At 40.0% G+C, this 19,106-nt stretch overlaps 1 protein-coding gene across 2 annotated transcripts in view; it reads left to right on the forward strand.

Moving 5' to 3' along the window:
* Positions 1–4,875: 4,875 nt before the first annotated feature.
* Positions 4,876–19,106, forward strand: part of PXDN (peroxidasin) — a 76,119-nt gene continuing 61,888 nt past the window's right edge. The window contains exon 1 of one of the 2 annotated variants that reach the window (XM_042890120.1): positions 4,876–5,172. In XM_042890120.1, coding sequence (XP_042746054.1) covers positions 4,976–5,172 — 197 coding nt within the window. In that variant the 5' untranslated portion in view covers positions 4,876–4,975. The remainder of the gene's footprint in view (positions 5,173–19,106) is intronic. The other variant, XM_042890128.1, reaches the window with a different exon arrangement.

Genomic DNA, 19,106 nt, shown 5'->3' on the forward strand with positions numbered 1-19,106 from the left:
GACATCCTCAGTCTTTGCTGGGCCAGCAGATGTCAAACTATTGAATGCTCATGGTCAGAGAAATTATATTCCATCTGACTATGGAGAAGCATGCAGCATTTAGCAAAGTATGTGTCTGAGCATGATGTAGGCTTTCCTGGATAGCTGAGAAAAGCTTATAAGTGTTAAAAGTGTTATTATAAGTGAATAAGTGTGTTTAAAAGTAAATAATTGAGCTGATACCCTGAGTTTTGCATACTTGCTCATGTTCCATCCAGATAAATCATGACAGTCAGTATGCATGTGTAATAAAAAGGAAGGCTGTGATTATATGCTCTCAAAGCAATCTTGAATTTTGCTTCTGCCTTTCGAAGGTTAAAGGTCAGATATGTTTAGGGTCCTGTGCAAGCATATTGTAACAAAAGCACTTTACATGTGTTTTTATGGTGCTTTTTTTTTTTTTTTTTTTTTTTTCTTTTTTCCTAAATCAGCTATTTTTACAGTCTATTCCTCTTAGCTGTTATGGTTACTGCTGGCTAAGTTGGTCCTAAACAATAAACTGAGTCACACTTCTGTCTCTGCTAATGTCTATGGTTTCTAATGTCAGGTGTCTGAAGACACGCTAAAATATCTTCAATGCCTTGCTTTATATCCAGAGGTAGAATGCTAACTATAGAAGTGAAATCAAAGAGGCTTGTGCCTATATTTCTTATATCATCTGATCATTTGATTCATATGAAAGCATTTCTTTTTTACTACCTCAGCAAAGCAAAAGCAGTGTAACTAAATTACTAGTACAGAGTAAAACCAGCAAGTGGCAGCATTTGACAAAAAGTCTGGGCGATAAGTAGGAAACACAGAAAAAAGAAAAAAGAAAAAGAAAAAAAAAGGAGATTTTCGTTGCATCTAACAGTAAGTTAAGGGCTTCTCCCAGCACTCAGAAAGAAAAGTCTCTTACTTCCGGAATAAATATTTTATCTTTTGCTAGACCAGCTCCTCAATGAGAGAACTCAAAGTCAGTTTCTCACCGATATTTATATACATGTTGAACAAAAATAATCCTACACGTTTTATAGAAAATATTTTATTAAAATTGACCAGGAACAGAAAGATGTATCAAAACAATTTGGAATTTAATTGGAAACTTCTCTGCCATCAATTTAGAATAACATGCAATCAATATTAAAGTCATTATACAGTGTTTTTGGCAGTGCATTTTAAGAAAGAAAATAAGATACAGATAAACCAGATTGGAGGCTGGGGGGAAGATTTCTGTAATTTTCAATCATGGAATCATTGAATTGTTTGAGCTGGAAGGGATTCTCAAAGGTTATCTAGTCCAACTTTCCTGCAGTGAACAGAGAAATAATAACAAAGCATTCAAAAGCCAAAAAGGATGCCAGCATTATTATAAGTATGAACTATGGAGTGTTGTCTGGAGTATGTTCGTTTGGAGCACCAAAGGCATGTGAGGACCAGAAGACAGAGGGGTGAACCAAATTCACAGAAGAGTAAGACTTTCCCCAACCTTTAAACACTATGGTGTTTCATGAACACCATAAATGGACAGAGAAGCGTCCTTCAGGCCTGCTTTTCTTCTTGTTGAAGTCAATGAGCTGTTTCTCATTGATTTCAGCTGCAGCAGCCACAAGTGCTTTGTGTCTCAGGTTTGTTCAAGACAAACTTCTTACCCTTTTTATGTTATCACAGTAGAGAAATAGTGTTTTGAGGTTGAGAAAGCAAACATTATAAAACTTAGGAAATTTGTCTTCTTCCTGTCGCAGCTGTATACACAGTCTTCAATAAAATATGTTTTTCCACAGCTTTGTTTAGTTCAGAAGATAAATCATGACCTAGCTATAAAAACTCACATGTTAAAGAAAGTTTATGAAGAACAGTTAAGAAGCTGTGAGAAATTCCAAAAATGAGATTAATTTCCAACATGCAGTGGTGTAAACAACTTTACTATGCAGCTTTAAATAAAGTAGGTTTCCTTTATGACCCACTCTCTAAACATCTTTTTAAACTCCCTCATTACTACTTGAGAAAATCTCTTGAAAGCTTTTTTGGATCTTCCTATTCATCTCTGAGAGGACTTCTCCACCCACCCACATTTCTCTATTCTCTCCCTGCCAAGCTAGTGTGCGTTTTATGAGCTGAAAACAAGATGCAGTCTTTGGCCTTGGGAAATGTGGCCTTTACGTTTGAAGCTTTAATCAGCACACTGACAGAACTGACTGCAGTCTCAACATCTCAGTGAATGTCAGGTTAATCTGCAATACGTTTTAATTAAAAGCAATAATATTCTATGCTGTTCCAGTGCTCAGTTAATTGCTTACCACCTCGCCTACCAGCAGGCTCCACAGGGCATGAACACTACATCTGAAATACCTTATGAGGAATTCATAACACGTTAGCCAAGAGCCTGGAGGTTACACATAACTTAAAGTAAATGGCAAGGATGCTATGTAATATGCTAAGGCTAAATCACCTAATTTGGAGCAAAATATCTACTTACTTGGAATCATAGAATCATTAAGGTTCGAAAGGCTGCTAAGGTCATCTAGTGCAACCATCAGCCCACTCCCACCATGCCCCTAACTTCAGTGCCATAACTCCTCAGTTCTTGAGCATCTTCATGGATGTGACTCCACCACCCCCCTGGGCAGCCTGTGCCAATGCATCATCACTCTTTCGGAGAATAAATGTTTCCTGATATCCAATCTGAACTTCTACTCTTACTCTTGGAATAATAGCTGTATATCAGATATTTCCAATGCATAATGCAATAGCCTAGTCAGTTCCCAAATGCTATAAACAATTCAGAACCAATTTAAATACCCGCATAAAGTTTAATCAGCTTTGGCTGTGTCCTTAATTTTTGGATGAGAACCATCATAAAGTACCACAGTACCACAAAATAAACTAATATAATAGATTCTTAAATGCTATGAAATACGGAATCATAGAATAGAATCATAGAATCGTTTGAGTTGGAAGGGATGCTTAAAGGTCATCTAGTGCAACTCCCCTGCAATAAACAGTGATCTACAGTTAAATCCTCACTTAGCAGTAGCTCTGTATTACTGTTTGATTATCTAAGCTCACAGGTTCTGCTTCTTTTCGTATGGGCACTGGGGGATGACAGATTTACAGAGGCCACAATGCTCTCATGTGAGTGGCATTTCCGGGAACAAAAACTAACTTTGCCAATACTTGCACTGTGTAGGTCAAAAGTGTCCAAGCTTTTCCTGGACCAGGAAACAAGTATGATTTTCAGACAGTATACACGGTCCAGCACCAATTACAAATGCAGAGGCAGTGATACACACAACAGATGCTTGCTGAATCCACAACGAGGTGATGCACACTCTAACTGCTGCTCCAGCAAACTCTCACAGCCTCTCTTCTGCTTCTGCCTGCCATCCTTCACTGTACAGCACAGCTGACGTTTATCTGAGTTTCTGTGTTGAAGTAACAGATTAAGCCCAGCTCTACAACAACATTTAGAAATGTACCAAATTCATTGTCAGAGTGTTAGGAGCCATCCAGGAGCCTTTGACTCTCCAGTTATCAGCACTGAGCATCCCCTATCTCAAACAGATTTGGGCTGCTTTAATGGACTTGGGGCTCTCTAGAACAAGAAAAACCTGTCTGTGCTTCCATCAGCTAACTCCTTTTTAAGAGACAGGGAGTCATGTCTCACTTTAGGGAAGAGAGCTGTAATATCTCAAAATAGAAGCATGTTTTGGTCACCAGAGTGGGCCCAGAACTGAGTTCCAGCACTCACAGTGCTCCTCAGGCTCTGATTTCTTACATTTGGTGTTCAGTTTGGTGCAGGAAAAAAGAAAACTCTGGATTCATTATCTGACGTGCTAAAACCAAGTTCTAACAGAGAGATTTGGAATAAGAAGAATCACTACAGCTGTTTTAATCAAGAATGGTCTCTGGTTTTTATTTATTTATTTATTTTAAGAAAAAGGACTGCAGGCAACCCTGCAGAAGTGCCATGGGTTATTTCTGTGGTGGGATGAGTTGGTGACATCCCTCATCTGTAAGAGTGTGTTGTTGTTATATGCTCAATAGGTGAGCTGTGGCCACAGCTGTCACAGAAAGAACTCATCGTTGACTCCATTTGGGAGAGTCAAAGCCAAGAGGGTGCTGGAGAAGATGTGTCTGACTGCTTTGGACATGACTTCATAGAAGAATAACACTATTCTGAAGGTGAGAAACCTCAAAGGGAATCTAGTAGAGTATTTTGGGCAGGTGCTGAGATTGTGGCAGATGAGGCTGCAGACATAGTTCCTGTAAGCTTAGACACATCCTGGTGGTCTTACACCTCCTGGGCTGTGTATGCACCAACCCAAAACAGCTGAGCGCAGTTCTGTGGAAATCCCGCAGACTTGCATGGTCCAACTCTGAGAAGGAACAGTCTGGGGTTGTGTACATGGGAGGAGTGGCATTAGATGCGTGGAACTTGCATCTTCCCTCTGGGGTAACGTGAAGTCAGCGCTGTCCTCTTTGCCCCAGGGGATAAGGAGCAAAGGGGACGGAGGTATGGCTGCGAGCAGCGGTCACAGCGGGTGTTGGGAATGAGCACTGAGTTTCTTGTTCACGTTCTCCCCCTTGTCTTTCTTTCTCATTTGCCATCTCCCTTTCTTTTCCTTTTCCCTTCCTATTTTCTTCTCCCTCCCTCCTTTTTCCCTCCTCCCCTCCCTCTTCCCTGCTACCCCCCAGGGTCACTTCCCCGTGCGCACAGCCGAGCGGGGAGCTCGTCGGCTCGGCTCTTAGCGCGGGGCTGCGGGGCGGCTCCCAGCTTTGAGCCGGCCGGGGCGGTCCCACCGTCGTCCCCTCCTCCTCCTCCTGCCTGCGCGGGGCAGGGGAGCGCCCCGCCGCCGCCGAGCACAGCGCCAGCTGCGGCGTGGAGCTGCTGCCGGACCCCTTCCTCCTTGTCCTCCTCCTCCTCCTCCTCCTCCTCCCCCCCCGGCAGCGCATCATGGCCCCCCCCGGGCTCTGCCTGCTGCTCCTGCTCCTGAGCAGCTCGGAGCTCGCCCCCCCCGCCTCCGCGCAGCCCCCGCCGCAGCGCGGCAGCGTGTGGTGCCCCAGCCGCTGCCTCTGCTTCCGCAGCACCGTGCGCTGCATGCATCTGATGCTGGAGAGCGTGCCCGCCGTGTCGCCGCAGACCACCATCCTGTGAGTGGCTGGAAGCGGGAGGGGATACCTGCGGGGAGGGAAGCACTCGGGGCGGTGGTGGGGCCTCGGCCCTTTGTTTGCAGCCGGGGGAGGGGGCTCGGCCCCGCTGCGGAGCTCCCGGAGGCTGCGGAGGGCCGCGTTTGGGCGCTGCGGAGGGGCTGGCAAGAGTGGGAGCGACGGGACGGGTGGATGAGGGCTGTCCGCTCGCTGCGGAGGAGTGGTGTCCGTGTAGGAGCAAACCGGGATTCAGACGTTGGCCTTACCCGCTTCGAGTCACTACAGAACTTGAGGACGTGCAACCCTAAGGACCGTGCGGTCCTGTGCTTAAAGCAGGCGGGACTGAACTGTCAGCTGAAGCGCCCATCCGGTCCTCTGCGGGGTCAGGGCTCGGCTCTTGGGAGCGGGATTGCGGCAGGAAGTTGGAACTAGACGATTTTTGAGGTCCCTTCCAACGCAAGGTATTCTGTGGCTGTGGTTGCGTTGGCTGTAAGATTTGGCGCTGCAGAAGCTCAGCACTCACGTTGGTCTTATTGAGGCGGTCATCTTCCCGGCCATTTTTTTTCCCCCTGACAATAAATGCAAAGTTCTAAGGAAGCATTGTGTGCAGGTTCCTGTCAAGGGAAGGGTTTGTTCCGCTGATCCACTCGTGTGCTGCTGCAGTCAGAGCTCCTGGCACCAGCCCTGTCCATCCCTGCACACATGCACTCATGAAAGCAATGCTTGGCCATGGGAATCTTCTTTCTGGGCCTCCTGTAATAAATGGAGTTGTGACTTTGTCAGGTATTTTCATAGGGGATCCATAAAGCTGTGGTGTGCTTCAGCTTGCAAGTGTTGTTTAATGTGAGGAGTGCAGTCACTAATGTTTTAACTGAGTTCCTCCTTGGCAAGGAGCTTGTCCTTTTGGCAGAGCCCGATCGGTCCGGCAGCACTTGTAAGCCTTTTAGGGAACAATTCAGGAAGTGGGTGGTTAATGTTTCTTACATTTGAAATAAAGTACATTCACAGAACACCTTCTGCATGGAACTTACAGGAAACCATGTAAAACTAGTTGTCCAAATCGTCTTAAACAAGTTAAAAATAAAAAAATACAAATTATGAACTTTAGAGTATGGAGGGAAATCTTTTGTTTCACAGTAGAGGTAGTGAGAAATAGAAGAGCTGCCATGGCACAAAGTGTTTGATGGCCCTGGCCAGGGCAGAGCTTCCCTTATGGTGGGTATTATTAATCTTGCAGTGACTCAGAGCAGAATGTATGAACAATGTGAGCATTATGTCCTCTAACACCACTAATATATCATATTGTTTAGTATCCCAAATCAGAGTGGTCATTTTGGCATAATGCATCCTGCAATGCTGCAGAAGTAATTAAAAGGAAGTTACGGCATTCTTTTTCAACTTGACAAAGAACAGTAATTCTCCAAATAGGCTGTGGGTGACCATTGTTCTTCAAAACGTAATGGGGCCTTACTTTTCATCTGAGTATTGGCATTTTCCTTTTTTTAGTAGCTGACAAGGGTCAGCTGTAAATATGCTAAGGTCTTCAGTAGTACAACTTTTATAAACACACAGTTACTTCTTTTGCTAGGGTTCTGCTGAATGGGAGTGGAGAGGAGATGAAGTGGAAGATAATCTGGCAATATGTGTCCCTGGGACAAAGAACACTGATACAACTTGTTTAGCAACAAGCATGGCCAGGTTAGATGCGGCCCTTGGCAACTTGATCTAGTGGGTGGCAACCCTGCTCAGAGCAGGGGGTTGGAATTGGGTGGGCTTTAAGACTCCTTCCAACCCAAGCTGTTCTGTGGTATGATTCTGTGAGTGTATGCAAATACGCTTGCCTACTCTATGAACTGCTTACCTTTAGTTCTAGGAAGTATGGCATCTGTCTGAAGTGCTCCTTGAGTTACCAGGTGATGTGATGACCAAATTTACCTTACTGCTTTGTGGAACTGCAGTTTCTTTTTTTCAGCATGAAATCAAAAGCATTTATTTCTCTGCCGGTTTGATTGTCTTCTGTTTGGAGGCTGTATGTTAAATGCTTTTTAGTGGCGGTGATGGTAGCTAGGTAATTAGAAATAATGAGTTAGCTTCAATAGAGCATCTCTGGCTTTAAAACAAGGACTTAAGACTTCTGGAAAATTGTGTTGCTAGTGGATTAAGCCCATTTTACAGATGTTTGTAAATTCTGTATTTGTGTCTGCTTTATTTATTTCTTAAGACACAGGTTACCTGTGAGGTAATGTTCTAACAACATTGTGTTTTCTTCTTTATAAACATATATTTATTTTGTGTTTTTCCAAGCTTTGGTTCTGAAAGCTGTTGCATTTTTGGAAGCAGAGTTGACTTTGTTCTACTTCACATATAATTTTTTCTATGGATTAAAACAGCATGGGGCCAGAACAGCAGTGCAGCCAAATGTTTTTTCTCCACATATCAAAAATGTCTACTCATAATCCCAGGCTCGCTTTTGAAAACTGCTTGTAACACTGCTGGTTGCTGACCTTGCCAGCGTTACTCCTGGCTGTACATTTTCTCACTCTTCCTGCTTCTCCCACTTTTTGGCACTTCCCCTTCCCTGCTGCAGGCTGGGATCCATGGCATAGATTTCTTTCATGCAGGGGCTTCTCGCAGCTTCAAAAGTGCTTATGGCATCTTATATGAGCACATGATTTCACCTACGATGAGGGGATTGTCCTTCTATACATAAAAGATGTGATCCTCTTTGTGTAGAAGGAGGTCTAGCATCCCAGTGATAGAATCATAGAATAGATTGAGTTGGAAGGGACTTCAAAGATCATCTAGTTCCAACCTGCAACTGCGGGCAGGGTTGCATACTGGTAGATCAGGCTGCCTATAGCCCCATCCAGCCTTGGCCCACACCTGATTTTTCCTTGAGAGTGAAGCCTCATTTCCAGAGTCGATTGCAGAACTATTTCATGCCTTCAGTGTTGTTGTGGAAGGTTCTTCAGTCTCTAACTGAAAATTAAGTGCTGGTGTACCCACATAAATTGCTTTATGTTTGAGACCATTGAAGTGGTTGAGGGATGTAAAATTCTGGGTATGGAACTGCTGCTGTCCTTTCTTCCCTGATTGTACCTAATCTTACTTTTGTTTAGAAGATATTTTAAACACAGAAATCCCCTGGGATTTAACAGCCATTTCTAACTCATGGCATTTGTAATTCTGACAGGAGGCCTTTGAGTGTTGAAGCAGTATGTCAGTATTTGCATCTTCTCTCAACAGGACCAAAACTCAAACCTGTCTACAAGCCTGGCTACACACACTCAAACCAGTACTGAAATTTGTCCAAAGTTTTACTTGGCAGCAGCTGGATATTCATTCGTTGTTTTTTTTTTTTTTTTGTTTTTTGTTTTTTGTTTTTTTTTTTTTTTGCTGGCTATGTAATGTTTGCATGCTCTATGAGCATGATTGTATTCCCTCTAGTTGGGGCTCAAAGACTGAATAAGAATAGAACCTCACTGTGTAGTAAGCAGGTAAGAATTGACCAAAAGTATTTGTAACAAAAGGAAGTGGATTTGATCTGCACTAAGAATGACAGGCAAATTATTGAAAAGGAGAATACAACTTAAGTCACTTGTAGTAGTGTTTGCTAGATATAATTGCTACTTTGATTCTCTTCTGTGTCTGTTATGAATAGCATAACAGAATAATCATATTTGTATTAGGAAGTGTAATTTCAAGTGATCAGAGTTTTGTAGGACTTCTTTAATTGTAATCATTCTGGGTGAGTTGCTACTGGAAGGGAGTCACTGAAGGTGAATTGAAAGCAGCAATCTCAGTGACACTTGTTACTTGTTACACCATGCCTTTGGTCACAGTTCCAACATATTCTACAAATTGAATAGTTTACATATTTTTTGAGGGCTGCTTTGAAAATAATGCCTCCTATTTTATGATATTGGCGCATGACATCAAAAGCTTACATTGGTAGAGTGGCAGTAGAGGTTGAACTTTCCCACCAATATTCTCTTAAGTTTTGTTAACATGTGACAGATAGCAGCACAAGGGAGGTCTGACAAAATGGACTCTGACGTGGAAGGGCATATGAAGCAAAGGTGTGGAATTGGGTTCCTTCATGTGGAAAAAATGGCTCCCAATGAAGCTTGTTACATGTTTACGTAGAGCAAATGGTCAATGTGAGCACAGTGGGGTGGTGGGTGGTGCATTTCAGCAGTGATGTTAGTGATATGAAAAGCAAGCCGTTCCTGTCAGACATACATGTCACACCACATAATTCAGCTCATCTAGGTGAACGGCCTAATGGTGGTGACTATCTTGAGAAACAGTATTTTGTAGCTGAGAATTTGCTCTATGAAACAGTGTTACTCTTTGTATCTATTGTAGTTTCCATCCAAATAAATAGGAGGCCTTACTTTTGGAGTGACCTACCTACAAATTGGAAACTTTTTCCTTTTTTTAACTTCCATCTTACAGTATAAATGTCAAGGATTCATCCAAAGGAAAAAGAGAAATTATTTCTTAAATTCCCTCCAGAGTTTCTAGATAGTAGAATAAGAAGTATTTATATTTGCCTCAGAGTTCTGTTATAATTTCTGTGGAATCAGGTCTTGTGTATTCAGAATGCTAGTGAAATCCATTCTTTTCAAGAACATCTGTCTTAATACAATTGGAAACAAGAAAAAAAAAAAAAGAGACTGTATTTCACAAATCACATACATCTGGAGTGTAAATGAATTACCAAAGAGATGGGGGTAATGGAAACTTACTGCTGTTTTTATATTGATTTGTTGATAACATTATGCCTCCTAACAGAGGCATTTAGGAAAAAGGAATAGGCAATATGTAAAATTTCTGTCAATGCAGGAGTCTCTGAGCTATTACAGTGGAATGATGTGTGCTACTTGCAGATCTACTGTTTGCAAGTAGTGCATTATCAGTCAGCAAAGCATCATGTTATTCTCATCTCAAAAATGCAGGATTCTTGCTTCCAATCAGATCTTTGAAAACCTTTTAGAGAACTTCCAATAGGCTAAGGAATTAAAGAGACCAAATAATTACACCTTGATGCCGTGAGGGACAAAGAGTTGTAGTCTCAAATCAAGGCTACGAGTAAGCTCAATCACTTGGCTGCTGAGTATCAATTTAGGCATAAGACACAGATGAGAGATATGCCACTGGTTTCAGATTTCAGTTAAAACTTGGAGGTCTAGGTATACTTAGAGTTAATAAATAAATAAATAAATAAATGATAAGTACAGATACTGGAGATTTCCTTGAAGTATTTGAGAATAGCTGAATGCAGACATAGATTTTGTCAGACTCTCGACCAGGCCACGAGCTGCATTAGATGCCAACAATTTCCCTGAATTACTCAAAGCAAGGGAATGGTATAAAATTATTTCAATAAAATTATTTTAGGTCTTTCTTCATAGGAATTTTATTACCAACTGCAGATCCAATTTAAGATTAAAACGTCTACATTTATGTGTCTCTACTTAGGGATCCAGAGCCATATTAGATTTCCGAGCTTTCCCTATGTTGAGTAGCAATGTACCGAATGAAGTCAATTGACCCTGGAGAAAGATTCAGATCACCCTGAAGGGAACAGCTAGAACTCAATTCATTTTCTAACTGTAAGTATCTAGCACCATTTGAATTCCCTTCAGGGAATCCTTTCTAGCCTCCATCTGCTTCTCCAAAAAGAATGTAGGTTAGGGTACACACTGGGCCTGTGTCGTACCTACTTGCTCCCAGCAGTTGTTTCAGCTGAGGACAACTTAAAACAGTGGATACCACTGAACTGAATGAAGCTGCTGCTATCTGGGCAGTTTAGTTGTTCTCCAGCTTACGCTAATTGCGCTAACTAATCTTCTGTTGACAATAATGGGAGTTTAAACATCTGTATGTAGACATCTGTATTTATTTGTCTAAACAGAAGTTTAAAATATTTTCAGAGGAAGATATTTTCATGATATTTTCAACAGAAGGAGACAGTTTACAAAAATCAGAGGCTAAGGAATACACAATGCATAGAATAATTAATTTTCAAGGTTGCTAGAAGAGGAGAATTTCTACTGGCATGCCCATTACACCCTATCCTCTGAGTACCAACAAGTCAAAATGATGCTAGAAAGGATACTAAGCCTCCTCAGCAAAGCAACTTTGGAGAGTGTGTAGGATGTGAATCCTGCTAAAGCCATTCCTGGGCAGTCTGTCTGTTCTGCTGATGGAATAAGACAGGGCCATGGTGTGAATGCACTGGGACGTTTACAGAGCTTGCAGAATGTGTTTATCCTTTAGCAGGGCGAAAAAGGAACAATACTGATACAGTGATTGGCATTTTCTGGGAGATACCATGGAAATCTGCTAAAGGATGTAGCAGAAGACCCAAATGAGTCTTTGTTTCAAGAACATGTCTTCAGATAAGTAGATTAACCAGTGGGGAAGTATTTCTGTCATCTCAGAAGAGAGTTAACCTTCATCAAGTTCTTTGTTTAAGATTGGGGGAAAAAGTATGGGGTAAAATCATATCCATCATTTCCTGCAAGTATCTTACTGTAGATTTAATATCATAAACTGTCACGAGAAGAATACATTGTATTATACTACAGTTAATAAATACGATTTTTGGTTTCCATCTGTTTTACTACAATATATTTTTACTAGTAAATAAATAACATATATTAAAGTGCTAAACGCATATATTTTTTTAATGGCAGCTGCCCAGATTGAGTAATACAAATGATCCATTTGTTCTAATACCTGTTCTTTCAGGGTTACTGAATGTACAGCTTGTAAAAAGGCAGGTAGCATAGAGTAAGCGTGTAGTGGTTCATTCCTGTAATTAATTTGCTAGTAACGGATTTTTCACCTAAAAAGACAATTTCAATAGTAAGTGTGAGTCTTGATGGATTTCTCTTCCACAAATTGTTTAGCCTCTTTTTTCAACTAATTAAACTGTAACTTACAGTCATCACTTTTGGTGTTAAGGAACCTATACAAACTACATAGTGTAAGCTGTTTTCTTCTAATGTGTGAAGCCTCCAGGTTGCTTGCTTCATTTGGTGTCTCTCAGCTTTGAAATTGAACCAACGGTGTGCCTCTGTGCCCAAGATGGCCAATGGCATCCTGGCCTGCATCAGAAATAGCTTAGCCAGCTGGAATAGGGAACCCTCACTACAAGAACACTGAGTTGTTCAAGCATCTGAAGGGAAGAGCAACAAAGCTGATAAATGGACTACAAACCAAGACTTGGAAGGAATAGATGGGGGTATTGAGGTTGTTTAGTCTGGAGAAGATGAGGCTGAGGAGGGACCTCATTGCTATCTTCAACTGCTGAAAGGATGTTGCAGTGTGATTGGTATTGATCTCTTTCTGCAGGAGACAAGTTATATGACACAGGGACATGACTTCAAGTTGTGCCAGGGGAGATTAAATTGGACATTATGAAGAATTTCTTTGTGGAGAGTGTGTTAGGTGTTGGAGCAGGCTGCCCAGGGAAGTGGTAGTCAACCTGGAGGTATTTATTTAAGAGATTTGTGGACATGGCACTATGTGTCATGGTTGGTGATTTGCCTCAGTAGATCAGGCTAATGAATGGACTTGATGATCTTGAAGATCTTTTCCGACTTGTGTGATTCTATGATTTTTTTTCTGCTGGAAGAGACAATGAATGTTCAATCCCTTTCCACTGTCTCAGAGCCAGCCTGTTTTCAAAACAGAAAAGTCTTGTTACTGAAAGGTCAGTGTTCCCGAGCTTTCATCATCTAAATTTCTCCTTCCCCACTCCACTCTGTTTTGAGGTGATGAAATTATAACTTTCCACTGTATTTGCATGGAGATTTCTGGTGAGTTAATGGGGATTATAGAGCAGCTTTGCAAGTCTATTTTTGTTTTCTGTTCCTTTCCTAGTAATTTTCAGCATGCTACCTCCATTTCTTGAACTGTTGTTTTCACAGAATCATCAAATGTAGCTAATTATTGACAATAATTAGCAATGATTAGTTCTAGTCTCACCATTCTATTTGCCAAGCTTGCATTGTTTTCTCAATCTACACTACCTTGTATTTATGTGCATTTAGTCTATGTTTTAATTTGTGGACTAATGGCAGGCCCTTCCTAGTCAGACTTTGTGAAAATAAATGAATGTCATAAGGAGAAGTTCGTCATCTCATTGTTCACCTCACTTTTACTTCTGAATGCACTGAACAATACAGAACTCACTACAGATAACTGAAACTCTACAGGTGACTTTGTTTTACTATGAAAATTTACCAATTACTGCTGGTATCTCTTTATATGATTATCAAGACCATGTAAAATATTTGTTTCAAGTAGCTGCTTCAAAAAATTTTCATTGGGAGTTTGGACAGCCTAAAGCTTTTTCTATTGTTCTACCACAACTTTTTAGAAAACCATGAATTTAATCTAGATCTGTGGATCGCTGTTGCTGTGTAAACCCACAGTTGAAATTTCCAGTTGAAAACCCACAGTTTTAGATGTTTTTGTTTTCCCAGTTCTGCTGATGGTTAACTTCAGTGCTTCTGTTGCTACTCAGTTTTTCCAAACAACAAAATTAAAAGAGATGAATTATATTATTTTTCATCATTGCTTTGGGGAATCTGTAGGCATGAGGGACATTGAAAAGAATATGAAATTTATGAGTAGCAGAGATAAACATGGGATTAGTTAGTCACTGGAAAGAGTAAGAAAATGAATGCTTGGACACGAGTGAATATACTCTTTCTGCCCCAATTCCCAAAGAAGACTGATGGGAAAACAACAGGGAGATGCCTATCTCTTGTATCATCAGGAGTGTCTGTATCTGAAATAGAGATAGGAGTGAGTTTCATCTAACATTCTGGTAAACACATACCTGAGAGAAAAAATATGATGAATATGTATTACAACCTCCTCCATTTTTCTGAGTAGGTCTTACTGACTTCTCTCCCAGGTGATGTCAGTACTCTCTTAATGAGAAGAGACGGGAGTGTCATTAGCCAGCAGGAAATTATAGAATAGTTCAGTTGGACAGGACCTTCACAGATCAAGTCCAACTGCCTGACCACTCCAGGGCAACCCGAAAGTTAAAGCTTACTACTGAGGGCATTGTCCAAATGTGTCTTGAGCACTGACAAGCATGGGGCATCAACCATCTCTCTTGGAATTCTGGTCCAGTGTATAACCACTCTTAGAGTACAAAAATATTTCCTTTGTACCATTTCTGTATGTAACTTCATCGTTTGGATTTTAAATAAAAGTTAAGATGTCTGTGTGTGCTCATGCTCTTAAAGAAACTAAGTTTGAATTAAAAGGTCAGAAGCCTAATAAAAAATAAAGCAGAAAATATAGCTGATAAAGAAGAGATAAAGATAGAAGGAAGTGTGAAAAGAAACGCAGCATAGTATAATAGGATAAATTGCTCTTGCTGTTATGAAAAGTAGCAAATAACAATTTTTCAAAAAATAATGAAGAAGAGAAATAGTGTGTGATGTGCAAAATTGCATAATTTTTATTATTTGAATTACAAAATATCCTTTTACAGGAAAATTTTCTTTTGTATAATGGTAAAATTAAAATATTCTATCAATGTTTTTAGGCCCCAATCTTTCTTTGTACAATGGAAAAATGAACTGTAAATTTTCACTGATCTTGATTCGTCTCTCAGAATGGTATTTTTTTCAATTACGTCTTGTTGGATTCATATTTCTGAGTCTTTTAAAGCTTACTGTTTACAGTATTATTTCCCACTTCATGTAATATTTTGTGATCAAATATTTTTGAACACTCTAGCTTTCAACTTGCAAAGTGATCTTATGGTTAGTTTTGTATTCCTGAGTACTGCTCAGGCTTAACTCTTCCTGGACTTGGACATTTACTGAGTCTCCTTTGAGCAAGTCACACTATGTGTATACAGTCTCATAGGCTATGTAATTCTTCATCTTACAGAAAAGATCCATTTATGAAGGTGGCATTTAAAATCGTATCACACAAGGTAAGAGAATTTTATGTATAAAAAGTGATTTCATACTTTAAAAACTTGTGTGCATGTGTTTTATATGTGCTTATGCATGCTACACATACAGTGTGTATATGTGCACATGCACAGATTCACACACAGTGAAGTGGAAGCAACTGAGCCAAATTGTCAATCATTTGTTCCATTTGGATTTGATGAAAACAAAACAAAAATAACTTCACTTTATTACTGCAAATATGGGCAGAGTTTCAAGGCAATCCAAAGAGATGGTGCAATGAGGGCTGGCCAAGCTGGAATAGAATGACTCAAATATTTCCTTTTGCTTCCTTTGCTTATCTGGCTGCCAGATTTGACTTTTTTTTTCCTTTTATTTTTGGTATGGAATTATTACTGTTGCTAATGAGAGTCAATTGAGTCTTTTAAAAATAAAACTGAGTGGAAGTTTGATTTATTGCAAATAACAAGGATTGTTATTGGTGTGAGCTTTCAGCTTCACCTCCTTTTGTTTAACATAGATGTGTGTACTAGTTACTTGTAGCAATGATTAGGATATCTAAGGGTTTGGACAGTGCCTGGCACAGCTTTTTAAACCTTGTGAAAGATTCTAGAATGAATGCAGTAAAGCTTGGTATAGTGTAGTGTTCTGTTCTGGTTTTCTCCTGAGTTTTCCTAAGTAAAACAAGAAGTATATTAACTCCAAAATTTGTTGTAATGGCCATGACATGGCTCTCTTTTCTGGTATGATCTGTTGTTGTTTGGACTTTCAGGTCTTTTATTCTGTTTCCAATTACCACTCCCTGAATCTTTTTGAAAATTTTTGTTTCAGCATTCTTTCCCCTTACATCACCTATTACAACACTGCTCATTGCCTGGCTGCTCTGAAAAATGAAAACAATAATACTTTGTCCATGGCATTACCTTAAGAGTAATAACTGCTTTTGGCAAGCAGAATGGCAACTGCTAAATGTCAGCATCATGTTAGCCAGACTGATGGATTCAGTACCCTCTTATTAGCTATTTGGCTACAGGTTTCCCTTATTGGAGATAAAATATAGCATGACTGAGTCCGTGCTTGCTTTGTTGTGTCTGCAGGCAAGTGCAAGCATCTGTGGCTCTATGAAATGCAGTACAGGTTTTCAGACTCCTCAACACAAATTCAGAACCGTAGAATCATAAAATCAGCAAGGTTGGAAAAGACCTCCGAGATCATCCAGTCCAACCATCCACCTACCAGCGGTATTTCCGCACTAAACTATATCCCTCCGTATAATATCTAGATGGTCCTTCAGCACCTCCAGGTGGTCACTCCACCATCTCCCTGGGTAGCCTATTCTAGCTCCTGGCAGAAGCTTACAGGCTCTGCCCAAGGTCCACCACATTCTACAGATGGTAAATATTTTGTCTTTCCATAGTTTTGATTGGCCACTTGAATGTAAAGTCACGTTTTTTGATGTTGGATGTTGCATTCCATTTAATGACCGATTTAACAAATCTCTCATCAATAAGATTCAATAAATGTCATAAATATTCTAACCTTTGAAGTGTGTCTGCTTCACAGTCTTGTAATGTTTTGAAAGTGGGTAAGAAAATTTTTTTAAATTATATTTTCAAAAGTATTTTTGAGAATGTGTGGTCTGGTGCAATGGTAACTCTAGAGAGCCAGTCTAAAAGCAAAATGAATACTTTGTGTTTTCTCTGTATGCTGTTCAGATGATGTAAAAAGCTGGAGCAGCAATGTGGTGGTGCGGCATGAAAACCACACAGCGACTTGTTGCTGCTGGGAGGCTGCATTTGAAGGGATATTTTGTCATTGTTTAGTGTGGGGATAATCATTTGAGTTCAAGAAAAAAGCTTTTTGTTTGTCATTTTGATAAATGTTTTCTGAGAAACTTGAGAGATAGGAGTATTTGAGGGTATTTTTTCAAGATGTGAACTAAAACATAAAATTCAGTTATTTGACCTAGGTGACGTTCTCTGTTTCCATATGGAAAGACCCAGATGTTTGGTTTCAAGAAACGTAGAGCTGTGACAGGGCCTCAAGAGCAGTGGGAGCAGTGTGGTTATGGGAGAAGGTGATTTGGTCTGGCCAGATTGAAGTCATTAACTTGCCGATTTAATTTTATTAGCCTAGGTGAAGCCTAAGTAAATGTAATAGCACTCATACAGGGTACTCAGCTGAAGCAAATCAATTAAAATGTTCTCTCATTAGACTTAGTTTATAGCTAATGCTAGCTTTACATTTAGATTGAAGGCGTAGCTGATTACTCTCAGACGTTCTGTGAAGACCTTTCTTTGTATACACTTCCCCTATGCTTTGCTTAAAGCAATTTTTTAAAACTCAGATTAAATCACTTGAAATTTCTAAAATGTTGATATGCATTGGAACATTTTTCTTGACTAAGTAAAAGATAATTTTGAAAACACAGACGGAAACTCTTCTAGTCCTCCATTATAATGCGAGTATTTCCTGAAGTGTACTGTGCTGTGGGAACTTTGTCTTTCTGGAGCAGAATTTTCCTTTTGACACCTTCTGTTTTCTTCATATGTTTTGTATACATCTAGAATGTGAGGAATTGCACAAAAACTAATAGAAACTGAAGGAAGTTTGTTGAAAATGTCTGAAATGGAGTGCTCATTGCAGATTTCCAGCTGAACAGTCTGGCAAAGTAATGAATGGTAGAAAGCAATGTTTATAATAATAATTAAGCAAGCACTCAATGTCAGTCTTTATGCTCATCACAATTGTCTAGATGATATATATCCATGAAAATATGCAAGGTATAAATGTATTTTTGAAAGAATTTGTGAGCAGGCCAAGCACTTTACTGACAGCACAGGAAGTTTTCTATTTTTAATGAATTTACTAAGTGAACAACACTCAGAGAATGGGTAAAAGAAGTAGACAAATATGATGGTTGCTCTGAAGTACTGCCTCCTGTTTTATGATGTTGGCCCATGACATCAGAGGTTGATGTTGGTGGTATGGCATTGGAGGTTGAGGCTTCTCAACAGTATCTCATTACATTTTGTTGCCATGTGACATGGCAGCCGAGGGGCACTCTGACAAAGTGGTACCCAACATGGTAGTGCATATGAAGTAAAGGTGTGGCATTTAATTCCTCCAAGGGGAACAAATGGCACCCACTGACATTCACTGATGCTTGTTGAATGTTTATGGAGACCAAACAGTGGATGTGAGCACAGTGAGGCTGAGGGTGGTGCATTTCAGTAGTGGTGTTGGTGGCTATGCAGATTGTTACAAGCATGGCATGCAGGCTCTTGTTCATGGCTGGTGAAAATGCATAGTTAATGGTGGTGACTATGTTGAAAAACAGCATTTTGTAACTGAGAAGTTCCTCAAACACTGTTATTGTGCTCTTTATACCTGTTGCAGTTTCCATGGAAATAAATGGAAGACATGATTTTCAGAGCAACCTAGCCCAGGTATTCAAGTACTCAGGTTTATGAGGGGGATCAGTTCTTTTTAACAATGTGGTATGTATTTACACTGCCTTGCACATAAGGGAATGAAGTATGAATTAGCTGTGGTCTGGAACTCACTGTTGAACAATGTCAAGGTTAGTTTCAAGGCATTTTGTTTTCGAAATAGTTTTCTTTTCAATCCTTTAACATAATGAATTCTAAAAGTATATGAAGCCAGTGATATCTGAACAATCCAGATCCTTCATATGACAGTTTTCACTCACCTCTCATTTACCTTTTTTCTGTAGATGTCCATAATAATTGTTTTTAATAGGACTAACATGGAGTCCAACACTTACCTTGTTGGTTATTGTTTTTGATAGCATAGCATCTTTTTTTTTTTTCCATAACTGCTTTCACAAACTCTATTCTTGAAAATCAGACAAAGGATAAGCTCATGTATCCTTAGTACATAATAATAAATGCATTTTTATCTCTTACCTGATGTAAGATTTGAATCATATTCTGGTGGTTTCACCTCATGTGCAGC

The sequence above is a fragment of the Lagopus leucura genome, unplaced genomic scaffold (assembly GCF_019238085.1).
Source record: "Lagopus leucura isolate 7727_CA_CO unplaced genomic scaffold, USGS_WTPT01 Super-Scaffold_73, whole genome shotgun sequence".
Taxonomy (NCBI): domain Eukaryota; kingdom Metazoa; phylum Chordata; class Aves; order Galliformes; family Phasianidae; genus Lagopus; species Lagopus leucura.